This window comes from Vitis vinifera, chromosome 10 (genome assembly GCF_030704535.1).
Source record: "Vitis vinifera cultivar Pinot Noir 40024 chromosome 10, ASM3070453v1".
In the NCBI taxonomy this organism is placed as follows: Eukaryota; Viridiplantae; Streptophyta; class Magnoliopsida; order Vitales; family Vitaceae; genus Vitis; species Vitis vinifera.
Genome location: NC_081814.1, coordinates 6,503,099 through 6,524,456, shown reverse-complemented (window position 1 = coordinate 6,524,456; position 21,358 = coordinate 6,503,099). Strand labels below are relative to the sequence as shown.

At 37.8% G+C, this 21,358-nt stretch overlaps 3 protein-coding genes across 18 annotated transcripts; 2 read left to right on the top strand and 1 right to left on the bottom strand.

Moving 5' to 3' along the window:
* Nucleotides 1–399: 399 nt before the first annotated feature.
* LOC100852793 (protein FRIGIDA-ESSENTIAL 1) lies at nucleotides 400–10,310 on the top strand. Of its 12 annotated transcripts, none has more exons than XM_019222715.2 (9): nucleotides 400–941; nucleotides 2,308–2,773; nucleotides 2,933–3,156; nucleotides 3,240–4,582; nucleotides 4,697–4,810; nucleotides 5,540–5,619; nucleotides 6,689–7,049; nucleotides 8,340–8,811; nucleotides 8,963–10,310. In XM_019222715.2, exons 1-5 carry the CDS (start codon nucleotides 788–790, stop codon nucleotides 4,745–4,747), a joined length of 2,238 nt encoding a protein of 745 aa, XP_019078260.1. In that variant the 5' UTR covers nucleotides 400–787; the 3' UTR covers nucleotides 4,748–4,810; nucleotides 5,540–5,619; nucleotides 6,689–7,049; nucleotides 8,340–8,811; nucleotides 8,963–10,310. The 12 variants fall into 12 exon arrangements, with proteins under 12 accessions (XP_019078260.1, XP_059595987.1, XP_019078253.1 ...); XM_059740004.1 differs by having other exon boundaries at nucleotides 6,590–7,049; XM_019222708.2 differs by having other exon boundaries at nucleotides 6,276–7,049.
* Nucleotides 10,311–12,420: 2,110 nt separating this feature from the next.
* On the top strand, nucleotides 12,421–14,012 carry LOC100260521 (auxin-repressed 12.5 kDa protein). 2 transcript variants are annotated; one of them, XM_002279800.5, is made up of 3 exons: nucleotides 12,421–12,907; nucleotides 12,986–13,202; nucleotides 13,669–14,012. In XM_002279800.5, the coding sequence occupies exons 1-3, from the start codon at nucleotides 12,799–12,801 to the stop codon at nucleotides 13,706–13,708; spliced, it is 366 nt and encodes a 121-aa protein (XP_002279836.1). In that variant the 5' UTR covers nucleotides 12,421–12,798; the 3' UTR covers nucleotides 13,709–14,012. The 2 variants fall into 2 exon arrangements, with proteins under 2 accessions (XP_002279836.1, XP_059595986.1); XM_059740003.1 differs by having other exon boundaries at nucleotides 12,465–12,907; nucleotides 12,986–14,012.
* A 288-nt stretch (nucleotides 14,013–14,300) lies between these two features.
* LOC100267448 (putative E3 ubiquitin-protein ligase RING1a) lies at nucleotides 14,301–20,487 on the bottom strand. 4 transcript variants are annotated; one of them, XM_010657143.3, is made up of 10 exons: nucleotides 20,180–20,487; nucleotides 20,022–20,064; nucleotides 17,948–18,006; nucleotides 16,730–16,811; nucleotides 16,424–16,583; nucleotides 16,322–16,363; nucleotides 15,349–15,873; nucleotides 14,941–15,048; nucleotides 14,658–14,846; nucleotides 14,301–14,578 (listed from the first exon to the last, which is right to left on the bottom strand). In XM_010657143.3, exons 1-10 carry the CDS (start codon nucleotides 20,277–20,279, stop codon nucleotides 14,546–14,548), a joined length of 1,341 nt encoding a protein of 446 aa, XP_010655445.1. In that variant the 5' UTR covers nucleotides 20,280–20,487; the 3' UTR covers nucleotides 14,301–14,545. The 4 variants fall into 4 exon arrangements, with proteins under 4 accessions (XP_010655445.1, XP_010655447.1, XP_010655444.1 ...); XM_010657145.3 differs by having other exon boundaries at nucleotides 16,463–16,583; XM_010657142.3 differs by having other exon boundaries at nucleotides 14,301–14,846.
* Nucleotides 20,488–21,358: the final 871 nt, after the last annotated feature.

The window sequence follows — 21,358 nt, the reverse complement described above, 5'->3', positions numbered from 1 at the left end:
TAACGTTTTAACCGTTATACTCGTTGATAGTTCTTTAATAGTTATAAAAATACATAATTTAACCCTCAATTTGATTTAGCATCACAATTATTAACACTCATTACTAGTTATAGATAATTTAACCGTTAACTACATTCAACGGTCAATTCGTTATAATACAGTATCAGTTATATAAGACTTTATTTTGCATTAGAGAAATTAAAAAGAAAAAAGAAAAAAGAAAAAAAAGAAAAACATCCCTTCTATCAGAGCAATTGGAAAACAACGGTGACCCGCCCTAAAATACAAAAAAAGGAAAAAAGAAAAGAAAATTAAAATGATCAAATTCATTGAGGAGAAAAAGAAGGGTCATGGCTTAAGTCTAACCCTAATACCATTACATTACACATTTACGATTCTAGAGATAAAACAAAAATAGAAAAGCTTGGTGAAAATGTTAGAATCCAGAGCCGAATCCACTTCAACCATTGCACCAAATCTCAAAGCGATAGGCACGAGACAGCAGGGATTATGAGAGAAGGAGGTGGTGTAATAAATCCACATAGTATAAAAGGAGTCCAGATTTAGAATGAGAGCGACCTGGGTGTCACACACAGGGGACTCCACATCTGCGCTTTAAATGCTGTCACTCGATATAAAACGCCAATCAGGGGTGGTGCTCTACTCGTGTAGCAGCCATAGCAGGTCTCACCTGATATCGGTTACTCCCTGCTCTCTTCCTCTGAAGCTTCCCCCCGCCCCTTCAGGGTGTTTTAATTTTCAACCTCATTGATCCACTTAGGTCTCAATGCCTTCGCCCCCCAGTGACGGTGGAACCCACCCTCCTCCTCCGTGGACCGATCACTCCAACGACGCCGTTCTCCGTGGCGGCGGCGGCCGAGGTGGAGGAGATGGTCGTGGTTTGCCCGATTCTGCAATCGGAGCTGCTGGGGATCGTCGAGGTGAAGTCAATTTTTGGTTTTTGGTTGCAGTTGGGGGTGTGTGCGTCGATCATGCATGTGTGATTGGTGGCTTTGATGCTTTTTTGTTCAAGTTGAGGGCTTTGTGATTGTTTGTTTTTGGGCGAGATTGGGTTGGTGCAGATTTTGGGAGTGTTTTTCTTTGACTTTGTGAGCATTGGTGCTAGAAAAATTTGAAGGATTATGTCACGTCTTGGGCAATCTTGCTTATCCTATTTCTTTTATTGTTAAAAATGACATTTTCAAAGGCATTTGATTTTTGACCTGCTCGATTTTGGAGTTGGTTTTCATGGATTGTCTTGTTTTGTTATTTATTGATCATCACTTTCAAGATTGCCTATTATATATTTTTTTTCTTGCAATTGCTAATCTGACTACATTGCTGCTAATTTAGCAAACCATATAGTTTAGATTCCAGTGATTTCTCAGTGAATTTCAAGGCCAACAATGTCCCACATGATCTCACTGATTAGTTTGTATTTCATAGATGATTATCAGGCTGGTGGTGGTAGAAGAAAAGCCAAAGTTGTGGTGTTTATTGTAAATTCTATGCCAAATCATACTTCACAAAATTATAGTTGAACTGGGCATGGAACCCATTCTTTTAGAAAACTCTCTAGGTTTATAGATCAGCGAAAGAAGGTATTTATGTGAGCTAGTCGAAATGCTTTGGATTAGTAAAAGTTCTTCTACCCTTGATGAAAGTATTATCATCCATTTGGCTAAATAGCCTTTGGATCTTTCACATTTGAACACCCCTGACAAATTTTCTCACAAAATTAAACCTTTTCAGAATGTTGACCTTCTTCAGAAATGGTGCCAAACATGCAAATGGTTTTCCTTCTTGAAATACTGCAGTTTCCTGTCAGACATCTTTTAATATAATTTGTTACTCTTGCCCCAGTTTAAGGCCCATCCATTATTCGGTGAGAGGGTAAGCATATTGGCCTGCAAAACCCAAAGGAGCAGGTTGGAGTCTTTAAAGTGGTCATTTAGGGGGAAATTGGTCATTACTCTTGTTTTGCATTGTGATCTTCTCTGTTCCAATAGTGAAATAAGGTTGAGTTAGTCATGGAATTTCAACCTTTGCTGTATGGTTGGATTTTCTGTTCTTTTCTTAGGGTTGGTGTTTCTAGGCAGTTATTTCATATCATTAAGGATGAGATCAGCTTGCTCTTATTCAAAAGTTACTTTGCTGGGTGAACCAGTGCTTTGGATGGACTCCTTAGTATTGTGTTTTAGCAGTTGATCAATGTTATATTTTGGCTCCAAGCATTTGCTTTAGGGAATATGATTGCTTTGTTCCATTTCTTGATTTTTTTTTTTTTTTTTTTTATCTTTCGTGTAGATGTTAGCAGAGATAAGGAGTCCAAGGGCCATGTCAAGCACTTACTATCAGGTTCTTCTACTCTAGGAAAATTCGAAGCAGGTCTACAATCAGATACCCTTGCTGTGGAAGATGGTAGTAGCAGTTTCAAAATTTCTGGCCTTTCAAAGGAGCAGACAAAATCATGTGTCAATGATGATCATTCTAAGTATCCAAAATTAGGCTACCATTTCTTTCCCTATGAGGAGAACAGAAATACAAAATCAGCTGTTGATGGGAAATATACAGAGGCTATGCCAGAAAAGAAAAGTGAAATTATGGATGCTAGGAACACCAAACCATTTAGTGTCCCTGGGAAAGGGGCTGCTGTTGTGATCCCGATGAGAGATGTCTTTGGTGAGGAGGCTAATATTGTTCAATGTTCTAATAAAGAAATCAAGCAAATAGACTTCCAGTCACCGGAGGAAATGAACCAAAGAGCATCAAGGTGGGGTGTTACTGGTTCTGAATCTTCTGGAATTTTACTTTCCATGCAACTAAAAGTGTTGGATTAAGCTTATTTAATCTTTTTCTTGTGCTGGTAAAATATACCTCCTTTTCTATGATAATATTTGAACCAGCTGATAATGACCGTTAGATTTTCCAGGCTGGCTGCTAGTCTGTTAAGGCGTAGAAGTCTGTCCCCTACTGATTCAAAGGATGAAAACAAAAGGCCAGCAATTATTTGTCAATATTTTTCTCAAGGTTGGTGTGTCAATGGGCCAAATTGCAAGTTTATGCACAACATAGATAGCATGGACAATACTAACCAACAGATTGGGGGAGATGTAGCCATTGCTACTAGGAGATATGAATCCCAAGCAGATAAAGGTATTTCATATCTCTGATGGAGTATGGATTTTCAAAACCCATACTATGATTTTCCTAATATGCATCTTCTCCTCCTTTGTCAGGTTTGAGTGAAATTCCTGAAAGAACTACATTGTTTTGTTTTCCTGGGAGGGTCCGCCAATGGGAAAATGAAGAAAGCCTAACGTGGCATCAGTACAATGGAAAGCACAGATTCTCATCTCTTCAAAGAGATGACCTATCTTATGGTTTTCCTGCTGACTCCCAAAGATTCCCCATGTACAAAGATGGTCCTAGAAATTACGTTTCACCAAACACTGAAGGCAGTTATCCTATACTTGGGAATCGCTTGTTTCCTGAGTATGGATCTTTCTCAGTTGGCTCAAGCACCTTGGCTATATCATCAAAAACTTATCAAACCAGCAGGACTTTATCTTCCAAAGCAACAAGTCTAGAAGGATTGGCTGGAAAGCAAAATGAGTTCACACTCAATGATTATGCTTCACCAGTTCTAAGCCATCAGCCAAATCCAAGGGTGGACACCACTCTTCAAACAACAAACTTGTTACCTTCTCATCAGAGCTCAGCCTGGGGAGGATATTCCTTCTCCCAGAATGCTGGTCCTTGTGTCCAGAAGTGTGTTGACAGTGATACTAAAACAAAGTTTTCTTCAGATGATTGGGAGCCATCTATACCTTTTCGTCCATCATATTTTTCTGCTTTTACAGATATGTCATCTGCAAGAAGCGTGCATGACACTGTTGGGGATACCTGTGAGGAACACCCCTTAGGAGATAGACCATATAAAGTGTCTTGCCCTACACAAGGGGCATCCATCCTTGGTTCATCGCATCAGCGGGTATATCATGATCCTGTTTTACCTGGGACTCTTGGCCCAGAGTATAATGCTGATATAGAATCTATTCATATTCATGATAAATTCGATCAGAGTACCTTGGACAAGGGTGTCTATGGACATCAGAGAGACTTCTTTACGAATGAAACAGAGCCTGCAGGAAGTTCTGTTGCTGAACTTCAAGATTCTCAGCTTAAAGAAGGGAAGCCTGATGGCCATACACGGGTTGAAGATGTTTCAGATCAAAATCCTAGAAATTATAGTGATGGAGCAAGCCACGAGGAGGAATTAAAAATGGAATGGGGCAAGCAAAGTAATGCAAAATGTGATGATCATAAAATAGATGAGGATGTGCAAAAAGAATCAAAAGCCCTAAGACATTTTCGTTTTGTACTCATAGATTTTATAAAAGATTTGGTGAGACCTACTTGGCACAGGGGACAGTTGAGCAAGGATGCACACAACTCAATAGTAAAAAGATCAGTAGATAAAGTACTTAGCACATTAGAACCCCACCAAATTCCCTCTACCGAAGAAGCCATTCATCACTATCTTTCTGTGTCCCAACCAAAGATTGCCAAACTTGTCCAGGTGGGTATCTTGCTCTAAAGATGATAAATACCAGAAACTTCCTATATATTGGATTTTGAATATAACTAGTTTTGAGAATTTGACTTTTACTTCTTGTACTTCTTTTACATGCAGGGGTATGTTGAGAAACATCGCAGGATGAATTCGGGCATTTCTGTTCTATAGTTTCCTAGACATCCTACAAACTTGAGGGCATGATCATTTTGTTCGTGGCTATGTTCAGCATATGTAAAACTGAGATTCTTGTGGACTTTTGTGAATTTTCTTATGATATATCTTGCTTTGTGCATTTTTTATGCCTCATCTTAAAATTGAGTAAACTATAGGAATCATGTTGTTTCATAATTTGTTGCTCAGCTTTATAATTTGTGTTCTTCTTATACATTGCATTAAACTATAGGAATCATGTCAGTTTTTTAATTTAGCATTGAGTTGTGTGACAAAGAATCAAGTGGATGCCACCTCAGGATAGATGGAAAATTGTTCAAATGATTTGATTTAAATTCAGTTGCAAGGACCTTGATTATCAGTATGTGCAACTTCTCTTGAAAGCCCTTCTCAAGTCACATTAACTTCAGTACACTATCAAGTCCTTGGTGCCTTGGAATGATAGGCAAAGGAACTTTTATTTGCAAAACTAATCCTTATACATCTGCTATAAGCACCAGGTATTATAACGAGTATGAACAGATGACCGGCCTTTTGTTATTTCATAAATAGAATGGAGTAACAAATTCCTCTGGACTGTCTTCTTAGAAGTCAGCAGAATATGACGTCATATTAAAACTCTTTTTGGGTAGATTTTATGGAGATAAAAAAATTCAGATTTGTGGTTGTGTGAGTGTAGATATCTGAAATTCATGATCATTTTCGACTTTCCAGAATTAGCTGAGTTCCAATATTCCCAGCAGTATATCTTGAAGTTTACTTTTGTTCCATTGTTTATTGTTTTTTCAGATACCTGTGCTTATGGATGATATATGCATGTTATTTTCTTCATCATGCTCACATCCTAGCACAAATGGAGACATTTGGGGGTGCGTTACTCATCTCTTTTTTGCTCATAACAGTTTGAGTTTATAATTGATGTATTTATTTGGTTGCAATTTTCACATGCCACCTCAATAAGAGTTTTTGACGTAATCCTTATATCATCTAACAGTATGATATTATTTTGGGTTTACAAAATAACATACACATCAACATCCATGCTTTATAGTTCTTGAACTGATGGTCATTTGATAAATGAGTCAAATTTCAACTGCAGATGCTATTGAAAACACAGAATAGTTTGCACTTGTAAACATTCTGTTTATTTTGATTTGCTGAGTGCTGGCATTTTTATACAAGTCAAAACTTCCATAGTAATTAAAATTGCTAGCCCAGTACAGATTGTAGGCTCATATTCTAATAGCTTAGGCTTTTAGGAAAGTTGGTAGCTTTATAAAGCATCAAATCTATGTTAACTAGAGGTTTTAGTTCGGGTCTCTCCTATTTTATATTCCTTGGCCTAATTATATAACACAAAGTAATAGCTTCTGCCAGAAATACAAGCTCTTATGACTACTGAAACTTGAAACAAGAAAATCATTACCGACAAAGTACCTTGGGAACCAATAGATTCCCGAGATGCCATAGCCTCGAAGGATAAGTTTAAAATTTATGAATTTTGGGGATATGTTTCAATATGCAGAATGTTGGAAGCTGGGCTATATGATGGTAGCAAGTAGACTGGCTTGAGAAAGGAAATTGAGATGCAATAGTGTGTAGCCAAGAGAGGCTGACGATATAGTTCAATGATGGTCAGTATTTAAGTCATTGAAATTGTGAAAAGCAAAGACACGATCTTAAGCACTTAATTTCAGCTAGATTAAATACTTATAGGCCACCTAAAATAATTTAAAAATAAAAAATAAAAAGAAATATAGCTAGGAGTAGAATTAATTCAATTTCTTGGTATGGTGTGTCCTTTCACTGATGGCTCAAGGGCATGGCTTTCTCTGCAAGGAGAGACAAATAACTGGAGAATTCTGCTGCCAAACCAGGAGCTTGCAGTGGTCTGCTCTTTATTTGCTTGGTTTCTCACTTCAAGATTTGGATTGCCAGGGGAAGCTTTTATTGCACTTGATCTGTTGCTACTGCTTCGTCTCCCCGTTGACCTGTCTTTGGAGCTGGTGTGTTTGATCATCTGAGAATGTTTTGATTGAGACAGAAATGCTTGTAGTAGGAGTGGGCCATTGGAGATCGATGTATCAGCTGGGGAATTCTTGATTGGATTAGTGGCACCAGAGCCTGGTTTATCAGAAACAAATTCAAATTCTGGGTCTTGTTTCCTAGTTTGGAATTGGATTGCATTGTTAGATGGGGACTTTAGATGCTGTTCTTGAACAGAAACAAGAGCAGTAAAGGAGAGAGATTGGCTTAAACTGTTTTCTGTGGGAACATCAAAAGAAGTCCTCTTTTGCAGGTTGGTTCCCATGGGAATTTTGATAAGCTTTGTTTTTGGATTTCACAGTATATATACACATCCAAACCTTGTAAACATCATCAAGCTTTTGGAAAAAATTGGTTGCCAGCATTCCTTAGCAAGTACATACAAACCTTGGAAACTTTGATAATGATTTGTCATGCCATCATGATGAACCATCTGTCTTCTATTTGTTAAATTCTGTTTGTTTTACTCCTTTGCCGTGATAACTGTCTCTTTGTCCTTCAAGTGAGAATCATATTCAGTGATTTATTAATTTTCATTTGCTTGAAGATTGATATTTTGTCAATTTGAAATGGAATACATGGAAGATGAGAGAGAGAACACATCTCAAATGGAATTTATAAATAATCACTGAATCAAGTTGCTTGTCTCAGAAAGAACATATCTCACTGTTCAATAATGTATTTGTTATTTCATTGTTTTTCTTTGATGTAATTATGCTCTGTTTATTTAAGGGAGGGCATTGATAGATTTAGATTTGAAAAGTGATTTGTCATTAAAATAATCTTTAATATCAGAGTTGACTAAAGAAAATAGGAAGAAAATAAGTTAAAGAATGAAATTGAGAGTAAAAGAGTGATACAAGTCTTTAAAATGCTAGAGGTAGAAACATGCATTGTGTTTGTGCATTTATAACAGATTAACTGAAAAAGTTGTAATACAAAATAGTGAGAATCGTCAGAAAATTTCAGAGAAGTTAAGTTGTAAGGTTGATTAATTTGACTAAAACTTAATCATTTATTTAAAATCCTTGAAGCTATCTTAGGTATTTAAAGTACCTTCCTTTCATATACTAACATGGAGGCATGCCTTGTCATCTCATTGTGAATGAAATCTATAAATAACATAAAACATTGTCTGTACTATGTGAAAGTATTGCAGTTTATTTGAAAATCATAGGCCATGTTTGGTTCCTAGAAAATTTGAGGAAAAATGGGAGAGAAAGAAAATAGAGAGAAAAAGTTATTGGAAAGAGAAAATAAAGGGAAATTAAAAATAAATTTAAAGTTAATAAATTATTTCATATGCTATTTTAAACTTACTTATCTTATTTTAGCTCTTTTATATAAAGGTTAAATAATTTGAAAATCTATTGGTCTAACTAAATTTTAAATTTGATTTTCCTTTGTATTTTTTGAAGCCAAATAAGAGAAAATCATTTTACTTAACATTTATTTCCTTTCCTTGCTACTTTCCTAGAACCAAATATAACAATAAAGATGCCATGCAATTTTGACTAATATTCCTTTGGATTGAAAATGTCAGGTTACATTTGTTGCCTCCTTCCTGGCTTTGCTTGAGTAGCTGATGTAAACGAGGATAAAGATTTTATCCAGCTGGTTTTGTACTGGTGGATATCCCAAAGCTGTGCGGATTATTCTCGCAATGCATTCTTATTCCAAACACTGCTTCAGCTGCTGATATGAATTGAGTATGGAGACATATTATTTTATGTTGAATTATCCTGACATCACCAGGAGAGTACGGCAACTTTTGTCATAATGCTTCTTTGGTTGAATGATCTCAGTGGTGGGTTTTTCTTATGTGCTGTGTCATCATCGCCTTATGCAAAAGGCCATGGTGATATTGATGTTGTCACTGTGATGGATTTTCCAAAGAAGTGATAAACTTGATTTCAGTCGTTTTCAATGGACTCCTACCTCTGTTGTGCCCTGTTTCATAGGGATGGCCGGGCGTTTGTTGGTAGCTGATCTCTTGCTGGCTTGATATATCAAAGGTGAAAGGACTATCTCAAAGTTATTTTTATTGCTTCTGTCTTCAAATCTGATTGGTAGAGAGAGCTATTGTAAATAAGGCTGTGTTTTTGTGAGCTCACCATGATCACCTGAATAATGTAAGCACCTGAATAATGCATATTTGTTTTCCAGGTTGCTTGATTTCTAAACATGGGTAGAAGACGCTTATCCCTGTAGTAGCATCATCCCACTAACCAAGGTCAAGATGTTGTAGAATGGGTTCAGGTTAAGGAAAAAGAGCTTGGGAAGATGGTCAATATTCTTTGGCAGTTACAAAGTCCTTTGGAAATTGTCTGTACTCTGAACATAATATGCAATAAACAAACTACTAAAGTCTTTAAGGTATTTGAATACCGTTGTTTAGGAGGCCATATGAAAACATTGAGAAGGCTAAAAGAAACCAAGTGGGGTTCCATGTGCGTGTTTGGTTGGAAAACAGAAAGCGCCTTAAGCGAGAAGCTTGTCCAAAATTCGGTTTTTATGTCCCTAATATTTACGGTCGTGGGGCTCTGTCTCCTGTTCTACCAACTATGATGGCCCCAATCTTACTACTAGAGTTGCTATATTTGGGACCCGATTCAAAGCCTTTTATCAGTTGAACAACCATGGGCTTTATGGCCTTGTACATCCCTAACTTTGTCCTTCGCATATTCATATATTTGACTTTGTGAGGAGTATTGGCACTATCATTCTTGATGTCTATAGCTACACTTCAAATTTTTCATCATTGGAGCTTTGGCTTAATTTATGTCACTTCTTTCCATTGTTTTTAACTTTTTATAGTCAAGGAACTAGCAGCAAAAAGGGAAGGAGTGGTGATGAGAGCTCAAACTCTAACATTCTTGAGGAGGTTTTGAGTCTTTTGGAATGGGTTGGATCATGCTTGAAACGACCCCATGTTTTAAGTTTATTGATAGTACCTCATTTTGAGATCGTCCATGAAAAGACTCAATCGTCTTCAACCTGTGCACCCATGTGAAGGAATCATCTCAGTAGCTCACCTACAGAGCAGCTTGTGATCAAAGTAGCCTGAAATGTGGAAATAAAGGGAAGGACACGTGGTGGAAGATGGGTATGGCTGAAGGAACTTTTAGCTGTAAAAGGAGACAAGGATGAACAGAGAAGGAACTTTTACCTTTTAAATGGAAGAGAGAGTGAACTTTGGGACCTCCGGAGGGGAATTCCACTTCTCTGTAAAGGGGAAAACTTGAAGGATCTTTGGGCCATTTTCTGGGAGGAAACTTGATCTCAATTGCAGTCTGGGTTCTAGTTTTTCAGTTAAATCTTGGGTTGATTTTGAGAGCAAACGCCAGGAAGAGGGAGCTATTTAGGAGGTTGTAACTATTACAACTAGAGACTGCAATAGCTTCCTTGGGTATAATTCGTCTCTTTGTTTTACTCTTTGTACCCATTTCTTTGCAACGATGCTATTGATGTACGGATTTGGAATTGTAATGAGAAAGGTACATGGATTTAATAAGTTGAACTCGTTATCCAACGATGAGGTTGCTCAATTTTAATTCATTTCGAGCTTTGTAAAAGCAGATCACAAATATAAACAATTATGAGCAAACATCAAGTATAATAAAATATAGAAAGAGAACGAATATAGAGATATAGACACAAAATTTTTATAATCGTTCGAGATAATTTGAATTACATCCGGTCCCCTTTTGCTTCAGTCTCAAACTCGAGATTTCACTATCTTTAAGATTTCAAATTAAGTTTTACAACCTTGTACACTTGGATTCTTAGTTTTAAGGGGATATATTTGTTTTTCATCTTACAACTACATTAAGAAGAAGAAATGAAATTTAAAGAATTAGAGCCCCAATATGCTTGAACCCTCCAAGGGAAGCACAAGTGGGGAGCCTTTATATAAAAATTGAAAGGCCAAATTAATCATTAAACACAATTAGGCTCAATCGGTTAACCTTTTAGTTGACCTTTCTTAGGGTGGTAAAGAAGTATAACATGTGATCATTGGGTCTTGCAGCTTGATTAGTTGAGTGAACAATTAAATCAATTTTGGCAAACCATCTCGATCAATTGACGTAGAGGTCGACCAATTCCCCCCTTATTTTTTCTTGAAAAATATACAAGTTTTAGTGTAGAAATATAGGGAATGGACCAACTATGAACTCCTTAATATTTTGAAAAACCTTTATAAAAATAGTTTTAACCAATTTAAGTTTAGATTTTTCTTCAAAATAAATTTTATCCAATTTACGAAAATATAAAAGAGATTTAGGCACTTAGATGAATTTAAAGTGTTTTAACAAAAATATGAAATATAATCCTAACTTAATGCACCTATAATCTTATATATATTAAGGTCCTAAAGATTTATCTTGAAATGAATCTTTCTTCTTCTTGATTTCCTTTATAGTTTGATGTATTTTGTTGTTGATAGCTCTACAAAGTAAAATCTTCTTTCCTATCATATTAAAATGTAAACGTTAAATCAAAATCTTACTTTATTATCATTAAAACATGAAATTAACCAAACATTCATCTAACAAGTTATAAAACATTTAATTATTTGGCTATAACAACTACACGTAATAGAATTTTTATTCAGAATAATGATTTCAAATGAGAAATCTCAATTATTGTGGCCTCCATAATTACATGTGATTGACATTAAGCATTCAAAATTAGTTAAATATGACACCTTTAATTGTTACATTCATGATGATCAAATGTCATCAAATCCCAATTCTTAACAAATAACCTCGAATAGAGATGTTCGATTGTTATAGAAATAACGACTAATCGTTATCACATTCCAATCTTCAGTATTTAGTCTCAATCAAAACAATTAAGCACCCTGGACCACAACAATTAAGTGTGATTGAGTTCCTTAAAGCAATTTTCACCTAGCATCCTTAATCGTGTTGGATCATTATGCATAATCATTTTTGTGGCCAAAGACCACCACATGTATAGTTTTGCAAACTAAAAATGCTTAAGCATTTCCCTGGCCAAAGCTAATGACATGTTTGAAATCTAAATTTCTCAAACAAACCTTAAATTCGAATTGAGTGGTCAAGTGTAATGTTTAAGATTTTTTTTTTTCTTGGGTGTTTTTTATTAGTGTCTAAACACTAGTATTAATGTCTATAAGTTACTCTTAGTAGGTCAAGGTCGTATTATTGTAATATCTTTTTCAGGTTAGAATACTTGAAGAAAGACATCCAACGAAATAAAATCAAACGTCACATACATAATTGAATGCTAGATTTATCACCCAATTAATTAGTGCCACGGTTGAATGGGATCACTCAAAATATGAAAATATCATCGTATCTGGCATCGTTGCCCTTGGAATCTTTTTCCACTAAGGCAAACTGAAATCAGTCTCCTGATCATACAATATAATAATTTGTACATCATAGTGATTAAATTACAAGACATTAGTGGATCAAGTGATCATGACATTAAACTAAAATATATAGAGATGGTGCAATAATCAAAGGCATGGGACCCATGTGTGGTAGACAGAAGCCCATTTCTTACAAATGCGGTGGACCCCATGTTGGTCTGAGGAATAGGACAACCAATTGTGCAGAGAAGAGAGAAGACGGAGACTCTTGTAAAGCAACCCTCTATCTACTCTTTCATCTTTTGTGTTCGAGATAATATCTCGGGGGTCCCCCGAGACCCAGTCTTCATCCTTATCTGCCCACCTCATCTCGCTTTCTCCCTATTCCCACTCTTATTTTCCCTATCTCCAGTTTCATTAATTTTTATTTTTTTGTCTGTTTGTAATTTTAGTTATAGAGACAAAAATAAATGATTCTTGGAAGCATATGAAACTGGGCTGGAAATATCCGATGTTCATGTGAGTCGGCAAGTTGGATATAATTCGTGCACCAACTTCTACATATAAGCCAGAGACCACAGGCCGTAGTAATCAGGGAAGATTGAAATTGAGAGAGAGAAAGAGATAGAGGGAGAGAGTGAAGATGGTTTTGCTTGAGAAGCTTTGGGATGATGTTGTGGCTGGGCCTCAGCCTGATCGTGGTCTGGGCAAGCTCAGGAAGCTCACCACCAAGCCCTTGAGCGTTAAAACTGGTGCTTCGTCTTTCATTTATTCAACTTTTCTTTGTGGATAATGGTTGTTAATTTGTTTTTGTGATGGGCTTTTGGTAGATGAAGGAGAAAGCAGCAAGTACCAGAGGTCCATGTCGATGCCGGCGAGCCCTGGAACTCCGGCGACGCCTATGACTCCCACCACTCCCACGTCGGCTCGTAAGGACAACGTTTGGAGGAGCGTGTTCCACCCAGGTAGCAACCTCGCCACCAAGGGGATGGGTTCTGATTACTTCGACAAGCCAACTAAGAAGGACACCCCAACTGTTTACGACTGGTACGTACCTACGCCTGTTCATCTCCATGCATGTAAAGCGTAGTAAGAAGCCTCCAAACTCAAAAACTCTCTGATGCTCCTTTTGGGTACCCAGAAAACGGAAGAATGAAAAAGGAGCTGCAGTTAGCAAACACCCTCGGAAAAGGGAATAATACAAAAGATGGCTTAAATTTCTTTCCTTTCTTCCTTCCGTTTTCTCACCAACCAAACGGAGACTGACACGAACACTTGGCTTCATGTTTGTCTAGAACTTCCCACGCGATCATGGTGTCGCGTGGGGGAACACTCATGCAACGCATGATATATTAACACAACTTGCTTCAAGAAATACGAGCCGTTAGATCTGGTGTCTTTTTGAGTTTATGAGGTGATTTCTTTATGATCTAGTATGATCCGACGGCTTGGACCCGTCCATTTTGTTTTCTTTATATTCCTACATGTACTGATGCGTTGTGCGGGATCACAGGCTTTACAGTGGGGAGACAAGGACCAAGCACCACCACTGAGACGGCGGTTACCGGGGTTGCATGTACATACTGTTTTTGGCTTTCCAGTATCTGCAACGTGTCATCACCATTTTAATGGTTCTGTGATTACGTGTCCTAGCTAGGAGTGTGAGCTGAGCAAGTAAGCTTAAAATTGGGTTTTGTTAAGGTGTGAAGCGCTGACACGGTTGAGACGAGTCCTTTTGGGTTGTTTTAACTTCAGATCTACCGTGAACGGTGGTGATGAGTATGTTTTTGTATTATTATTGCATCTGTTATTAATAATAATAATAAAGAAATGGTATGTGTATGCTCCTTTTTTTAATGAATTTAACCCGGTATGCTTATCTTGTTGGATTTTGATTTTTGAGTAAGCATGTGGGCCCTGTTTAATGCGTAGGGTCAAAGATAAGATTAAAGAGGGGGGCAGTGATGGCGGATGAGTGGGCCATATTTTCAGAAAATCATTGGGGGCGTGGCCCAGGATGTCCTTTGATCCTGTTGGAAATTTGGATCACATCACATCATCACGTGTCCGTTTGTTGAAGAAATGACTTTGAGAAACATTTCAAAACGTAGGCATTAGTCATTAAACGAAATTGAGAAAGCCGCGTGAAACAAAATCAAACACCACAGCATTTCCGCCATGTTTATATAACCTGCATTTTTTTCTATGGTTTTAAGGTTCCTAGAAAAACATTACATAACCACGAAGAAAGTTCCATGAGAACCTAAACAGCTATACGTTCCTAAGATCCCACTGTGAGTATAGTCTTATATATCCACATTCCTTGTACAAACTAGATGTAATGGCCTCTCCTTAATGATCCAACCCACGCTGCATTCCACATGAACTCCCTAAGCTGACAACTTTCTCCGGTATGCAAGAAGCTGGAAACAACGTAACTGGAAAAGATTAATTGTGCATCTCAAATATCATATGCCAAAAACTCTGGAGGGTAGGGTTTACCAGATGGCTTTGGTTGGCATTGCGCATGGTCTTGAGTACTGCCAGAGTTTCTTGTGCTTCTAAAACTTGCAACCTATCACTGCATGGGTCGGGGCTGCTGGAGTTTGAAGGGTTTAGCTTGGAAAGTTGCTCTTTTATCACCAATATCTCAACTTCATCGGCTAGCAATGGGGTTTGAAGAGCAACATACTGCATCAAAGCACCAATGTCAGTGGTAATAAGGGGTAAAAACCTCGAGGAACATAATGAAAAAACTGCAGATTGAGGTGGGGGATTGTTTCACCTGGCAGAGGTGTCTAACAGACAAAGTGGGCCTGCAGCAAAGGTATGGCGTCTGCAGACTCGGTATTCTTTGTTCATCTAGTGAAACAAGCATGAGATGGATATCCAACTGAGAAAACAGTACGGACGACATTGTCCCAATCATGTTAGGATGGTGCAGATGAGATCTTAGAAAGCAGCAGCAGCAAATAATGATAATAAATTTTAAAATATATATATATATATGATAATCTCATAAACCGAGCTGTCATAAGAGGGCTGTGAATCAAATATTTGGCTCCATTCATTGGTTGAAGTTATTTGACCCCACATCGATCTATGATGATTTGCAGCCTTATATGGGATTCATGACTCCTTATGACAGTGGAGCCCATGAGATCACAACCCAAAAGATGTATTATGTTATTACCTCATCATCATTTTGGTCCAAGTTACGGAGATAATCTACCAACTTAGAGAGGCGGCTGCTCCGTGCATTCTTACCATTACCACCACTCACACTGCCATATCGAGTGTGACTCCGCATGCCACCTTTGCCCCATGCAAGTATTTCTGAGTTGCCAACAAGCCCTGCAGATGCACCCATGGCTTCTCTGTTTGGTTCCAAATCATTTTCATCACCCCCTCCATCTGCATTGGCGGCTCCCGAGGAAGGCTGAGAAAACCGAACTCCTCCCCACCTCCTGCTTCTTTTTGGTTTGACTTCTGCAGAATGATCTTCAGCAGAAGATGAATCTTTGCCTCCATCATTACCATTTGCATCCTCATCATCCTCAGATCCTAGAAGATCAGTAGCTCGATAGTTCCTCCTCCCCCGTCGATAATTACCCTGGGATCTCCTTGCAAATGCAGCCGCAGTGGCTTTTGCTGTTGTCCTTTTCCTGCCAAGCGCTTCTGATTGTCTTCGCAAAGTTTGGGCAATAGAAGCTTGGATCTGTCCATATAAATCTTAAAATTAAGGCCTAAAAGCAAAAGTGTAGGAATAAAAAAAGAGATGGTGTGTACATATTCTGACTAAAGATTTACAGGGAAGCCTCACATTCAAAGAGTCTGGACCAATGACTCTGTTACCATTATAGATTATCCTATGAAAGCAATTATCATGGCATATAGGAAACTAAGCCAAAAGCATCCCTACAATAACAAACAGATGTATCCCCCACAGCATAAGCATCCCATTCCTTCAGGTTGACAAATCCCTAGAGGAGCAAGCAATTCATTTCACCAACAATGACTGGCAATCTGGCACTACCTCCACCACCTTTAATGAGGACAGCATATGGGAACCATAATAACATGAATCTAAAAAAAACAGCAAACAGATATCTAAATATGACAACAGTTTTTTTTTCTGATCGGCATCTAAACATGAAAACACCCACCTGCTTATTACGAGTCTTCTCCTCTTCATGAAAAGCCAGTTCCTGCAACCAACCTGATATTCAGCAGCTAGTACTCAACATGAAAAAATATACACTATATACCTTTCCAATCTGAGATGGCATTGAATTGGTCAAATATACCTCCTGCTCATACTTATCAATATCTGGATATAGGGCTGCTATCAGAGCATCATAGTTTGGATCATCTCTCAAAGAACGACGACTAGCACAATGTGTGCGGCATGCAGGACACTCATTGTTACTGCAGTCAAGATCCGCAATAAGTTAAATAAGAGTGATTATAACAAGTAAAAAAAATTTACTAATACAAGACTATCCAAAAATCAAAGCCTGATATTAACATTTCATTTTAATGTTCCACTGTATCAACAGAGTTAGATGACATACCCCAGTCGCATGGATTTGTCAATGCATTCCCTGCAGAAGCGATGCAAGCATTCCATTACTGTTCGAGTCTTCCGGATGATCCCTAGCCATAGAAGTGGTAATCAGTGTTTGTGCCATAGAATGTGATACTACACAGAAGGTCAAACAGAGGCATGTTATTCAAAGAAAATTAGCTCAGGGCTATAAGTCCTTAGCCTTCATAAGGCCACACCTAAATGAGCTGAAGTTTGGTTCCTTTTATTTTACGATACACTACATAACAGAATACAACATTGGACAAATTGGCTCAGCATTTTATGAATTCCAAGAGTCAAATATATAGATTGACCTGACATTTTAACCAGCTATAAGCTTATAACTAGGGCTAATTCAAAAACAGTGAACAAAAGAACTCAGTTCATCCCTCCATATCGATATAGGTAGAAGTACATCTATAAATAAAACAAGGATCTAAGTTTTGTTTAGTTGTCTTGTACAAAATGCAGATTTAAGAATTCAATTCATCATGCCATACCAATATCACTGATTTGAAAATTTTCCAACATTTTATTCCATGGACCATCCATGGAGATGCAAAATGAAAAATAAGATCCCACTGAAAACCTTCCTATCTTGCATGCTCTACAATAATCTCATGAAGAGAAAGAGAAAACCGTCTGAAGATGAAATGCATTGACAACAAAGGGTAGCAAATATCTTGGCTTTCTTGAAGCATGACAAGGATACAATCTCGTCAAGAACTCCATCATGGAAACTAAATCACAGCTACAGCAATCTCAACATTTTTTCACCCAGCATAGCAGGTTTTAGGGAGAACAAAATTGAAGACTCTAATTATCAGAAGGAAGTATCAAACTAAAATAATGCCTCTGGAGATCTCCATCAAATACCATGCAGGCGATATCATAGGCCACAACAAATTCTTTCAAATGATGAGCAATCATACATCTTGCAGTTTCTTGCAGATGACCTAATGTAACAAATTCATATCTCAGCTTAAAGGGATGCAGCACACTTGCAATACATGCATGCTAAAATCATATGTGATGAGATGCTTAGAGACATTCCTCTTGTTTAAATATAAAATGCTTAAAGATAAAAATACTAATCTTCTGTATGCTTCATTACTGCAACAGAACCACACAATTGAGAGTCTGATGTTCAAAACTTTCTTTCAGAACTCATTAGTTACAATCAAGTACTTGCTGGAAACCATACCAAGGCAAATTGGACACTGCACTTCCTTGCGTATTTCTGCCAATTTTACTATGACAAATCTACAAGAAAACACCAAAACAAAAAACATTAGCATATTATATTATCAATTATCTGCTGAAAGGTTTTCCATTGTATGCCTTTCATGTGCATCCTCTTTTTTCTTGAGATACAACATATTCATGAATAGAATCACTGATCATGAATAACAAAAACTTACAGCACTCACGGCAAAGGAAAAAACTAGGAAAAGCATTGCAATTCATTGAGCCACCCAGTTTCTCTTAAACCATATAGTTCCATCTGGTTTATCTTAAACCATGTAAAAATGTAGTAAAATACGTAGACTTTCTTCTTCTGGTAAATCTAACATAAGGTTACAAAAGAGAATGGTAAAGCCAAAAATGTTGCAGATTGAAGCATTTTCACGAAACTTTTTTCCTCCCTTTGGTTCTTGGAAAACATGAAAAATGCTTAATATGCTAAAGAAAGGTTTCTTTTCTTTCTTTTGACTTTTTTTCAGGGACCCAAATAGAGCCTGCATGGAAACATTTAGCATTGAAATTATAGCTTGGTAAGTCCTTTTCATGAGTGAGAGGCAGGCTAGTAGCTTTGCACATAAGTGAAATTCTTATGGGCGATTGTGTTACCTTGTCAATTACTGTAGGATTGTGGCATTCATTTGTATACATTGAGAAAAATAATGAAGCACATGCCAAATTTTGGAGCTTCCAGCAAACAAAATTCAGGGAGAACAAAGGGCTTCCTCCAAAGCCAAATCGACACATGTTACCAAAACTGGGGCTTTGCCAAAGAAAAGGACATTTGGGGCCTAAAGCCCATATGATACATAAAGAGTGTGCACCAAACAGAACCAGGAACCAGTACATGTTTGAGGTTATTCACTAGAAACAAATTGACCTAACATGTAGTTCTATTTCATGCACCTGGGCAAGATGCATGTAGTAGAAGATCTGCATCAACATCTACCAAAGAGATTAACTTGAAAAGACTGTCATTCCCCTCAACCACAATCATTACAGGAAAGTTTGCACATTCAGTTCCCAACCACCAATGTTTGTCTAACTTTTCAGGATTATGCTTCAAGATATATCTAGAGAATCCAGAAGACAATGCATATCCAGGGAAATCTCCTATTATTCCTCATGGTTAAATCACTTATGAGATGCATAAAAAATTGAACTGTATAATTGTGGCCCAAAAATTCACAAAAGGTACCCGTGGCTTTAGGAAGATAGGTAAAACCATCTCAACAACACTCCAAACTGATTTCACAAAGGAGAACAGAACACCATGAAATGGATCTGCTCCAAAAACTAAAATGCAACACTGTTGCTCGAGTAGACCAAAAGGATACCATAATAGCAAATCTCTCAGCTGAAATACTCCCCTGCATGCGGCCACATGGAATTATGCCCGAGTTGGCTAATTGTAAGCTATGCAACCTTCAGTAGCTTCCCCAACCAAATAGCTTGTAATTACTAAGCAACTTATAAACTTGGAAAATTCAGGATCCAAACTTCGTATTTTATATTCTAAGGAATATGCAAGTTAGGAAATGCAAAAATAGGGCTCGCCAAACAATCTCCGACCAGCATCACATGCGGATTTCAGCCACAAATGCAAATCAAAATGTCAAACCACCAAACAAAATTTCATTTCTAAACTCGAATGCGGATCAAATCGACGAAGCAATCACCAAGAGCCCACAAATCCAAATGAAGACTCCGCCAACCTCTGTCATAAATGAACATCCTCAACTACAACAGAGGAACTCCCATCACAGAAAAAAAACCGGCAAACAAAAAAGAAATCAACAATTGGCAATTCAACAGGCTCAGATACGACTAAACCCACAACCCATATCTTCAAAAATGCTGTAAAATACGTGAACAAACAGTACCACCAAACCCAGCATGCAGATCTCAAACCGCACCCACCATCACATACAAGAAAAAAATATTCTCGACGAATAATATGGGATTCACAGAAGATCAAACAGTAATAAGCGAATCGGAATGGGAAGTAGAAAGAAAAAAACGCAGATACAACGTACTCGTCCTTCTCTCCGTTACTCCACGAAGGGCTTCGATCAGATTCTGGGAAACAGAAAGAGACTTGAAACAGTCAAATTCCATCAAACAACTGGAAACCAAACTGTTATGAGTGGTCGAAATCTTGCGGTTCTTGGAGGGTATGGTGGAAGATACGTACCGTATCCGTCCCCATCTTCTGGTGGCTCATGGTGGTTTCCGTGGTGGCGCTGCAGAGGATCACCCTCCATTGCATCGAAAGCTCGCTTCTGTGCTGGCATTGCTGCCACTAAAACAAAAATCAACTGAATAAAACAAAGCAAACAAACCGATTACACACGCTTATCTCCCTCTCCGGAAGCGGCGGCAGGCGGTGGACGTAGGTGGGTGACGGTGGAGCACCGGCGTCTCCTCCTCCCCTCCGCTGCGAGGAGAGAGACAGAAGTTAAAGAGGTTCGAGGTCGGGGTCTTACCAAATTTCTGAAAATCGGTATAAATAATGATTTTCTGTACGTACTTGCTGGTATGAAGAGGAAAATCAGACGGTACAACTGGGTGCCACGTTTCATTCTTGAGGGTGTTTAAGTACTTTTATCATTTCAGCTTAGCGGTGGTTTCTTCTGCCAAATTACTCGTATACCCTGGGTGGAATCCCCCCGCCGGAACGCTGAGGGTGTTTCTGACATTTAGAATTTCTCCGACGCTCCCCAACATTTGTACACCTTGGAGGGAGGACGATGCAGCCATAAAATTTCATCACTGTAATTATAATTACATTCATTATTCACAATAAATGAAAATTAGCAAAAAAAAAATACACCTTTAATTAATAATGCTGAAATTTCAAAAGGCTCAATCCATTTTTAAAAGCCGGAAATATTGACTGCATGTGTAACATGTGTGACATACCAAAAAAAAATCGACTCTGAAGGCTATTGGCTGAACCATATTTGTCTCTAATAAATATTTTCATTTTGTCTCAAAATATATATATATATTTGTGGTTAGGAGACAAAGTCTTATATGTTTTGGAGGAAGATATCGTTACCCATGTGTGGACCCCGCATTTCGGCTCAATGCGTTTCCCACTCGATGGTGGAACTCAATTTTGATTTCGAAAAATTGATCTTTATTGATTAAGAAAAATTGACTTGGAGTCGCCACTTATTTTTATTTTATTTTTAAAGGGTAAACAAAATAAGAAAGAAAAACCCTAAGTGTGACTCCTTGTTTTGGAAAAGGTGGTCTGTGAAAAACCGGATCGGGTTCGGGGGTCAGGTTACTCATCGGGAAGGTACGATAAAGACCGTAGCACCCCTCTAAGCCCCTAAAGTCGGGTCTCTACTAATAAAGTGAAACT